Raw genomic sequence first — 1,552 nt, 5'->3', positions numbered from 1 at the left:
AGGTGGGCTGGGTGGGCGGGGGTGGGGCCGAGCATCCTGTCGAGAATGTACAGCGCATCCTCTCCCAGACACTAGGTTACCGTGTGGCAGGAAACTTCGCTGTCACCCACACTGACCCACCAGGAAACTCAGGAAACCGACATTTTGTATTTCCCGATCCAACACTTAATACAGCAACAAGGACAGAGCGAGAGCTCCTATGGGGGTGACAGGCTGGGTGGCGGACACTGTCACTGTTCCCGAGGGCTGATCGTGCGCCACGACCGCCGCGTGAGGCTTGGCCCGGGCTGCCGTCAAGCCTGCAGCTATTTCTTTGACTTGATTCTTGGGGGCTGTATCCACGTCCCCTCCCTCCCCCTCTGTTCCTCCCTTTGCCAATCGCTACACCTGCCCCCAACGCTACATCCCCAAACGCGGGTGCCCAAGCTACCGCTCCAGCGTGGGACACCCACAAAGTGCCCCAGGGGGTCGGTGCCTCGATGGTGACTAGGGCTGAAAACATGCGTGATTTGCAAAATGAAGTTCAAGTGGGGACCTAGCATCAGAGTAAGGGGAACCCTGTCGTGTGGGAGCCTAGGAGGTGGAGGGCGGGGCCGGGCAGGTGGGTGCAGGCAGCTGCCGGGGCCCGGCGCCCGCACTCAGCACTGCCCAGCATGGCCTCACCTTCACAGCGTACTCGGCGTCCGTGGCTCTGTGCACGCACCGCTTGCACACGGAGTAGGAGCCCACCCCGATGTCCTCCTTGACCTCGTAGCCGTCGGAGAAGTGGACGTTGTCCCCGTGCAGCTGCTGCGGGATGGAGGCAGGGCCCTCAGCTCTAGTGGGATGGGGGGGTGCAGGGGGGAGGGGAGGGGCACACAGGGCAGGCGCAATGGGGTCCAGGCTGTGCGCCCCAACCCTGAGGCCGGGGGACGAGGCCCTCAGAGCTCTCTCATGGGGGAGGCACATAGCACAGGCATAAAGGGGGGTCTGAATTGTGCGCCTCAACCCGGAGGCCGGGAGGGGCGAGTCCTCTGGCCAAGGCCACAGAGTTAGGACGACGGTCCCCATCGGACCCCAGCCTCCCCCGCCTCTCGGTCACGACCCTTTCAGATACCGCGGGGCTGGCGGCTGGAGGCCAGTTTCCCCAGCAGTGGAGGGAGAATCTGGGAGCAGGAGGGGACAGCGCCCGGGAGGCCCAGCGTGGGGCTCAGACGCTGCGTCCCGCACGCGTGTCTGCGTGTCGACATCTAAGTGGAAATCTGACCCCATGAGGGCCCGTCACCACCACGTACAAGCGCCGAGGCTGGGCGCCCCCTCCCAGCCAGCGCCCCCTCGGACATCCTGCTCTCTTCCCCAGAGGGCGGCGGGGAGAGAAACGTGGAGCCCAGCGCCCCACGCGCCCCAACTGCGTTAGACGCAACGTCATCATGGTTTCTGCGTGGAGTCCTCCCTGTCCGGTTGGGTTTATAAGGGAGGAAACTACAAAAAGTCACCTTCCTGACCTCCCACAGGCACATCTCATGGCAGGGACGTGGCTCCCACACCCGGAGCCGCCTCCTGGGTCCCGGGT

General features: G+C 64.4%; 1 protein-coding gene across 1 annotated transcript in view; it reads right to left on the bottom strand.

Moving 5' to 3' along the window:
* RPS6KA2 (ribosomal protein S6 kinase, 90kDa, polypeptide 2) overlaps positions 1-1,552 on the bottom strand; it is a 110,627-nt gene that overhangs the window by 8,061 nt on the left and 101,014 nt on the right. The window contains exon 14 of the mRNA XM_014542413.1: positions 664-817. Within this exon, the coding sequence (XP_014397899.1) occupies positions 664-817 (154 nt within the window). The remainder of the gene's footprint in view (positions 1-663; positions 818-1,552) is intronic.

Source organism: Myotis brandtii, unplaced genomic scaffold (assembly GCF_000412655.1).
Source record: "Myotis brandtii unplaced genomic scaffold, ASM41265v1 scaffold1077, whole genome shotgun sequence".
In the NCBI taxonomy this organism is placed as follows: Eukaryota; Metazoa; Chordata; class Mammalia; order Chiroptera; family Vespertilionidae; genus Myotis; species Myotis brandtii.
This window is presented reverse-complemented; position numbering and strand designations above follow the sequence as displayed.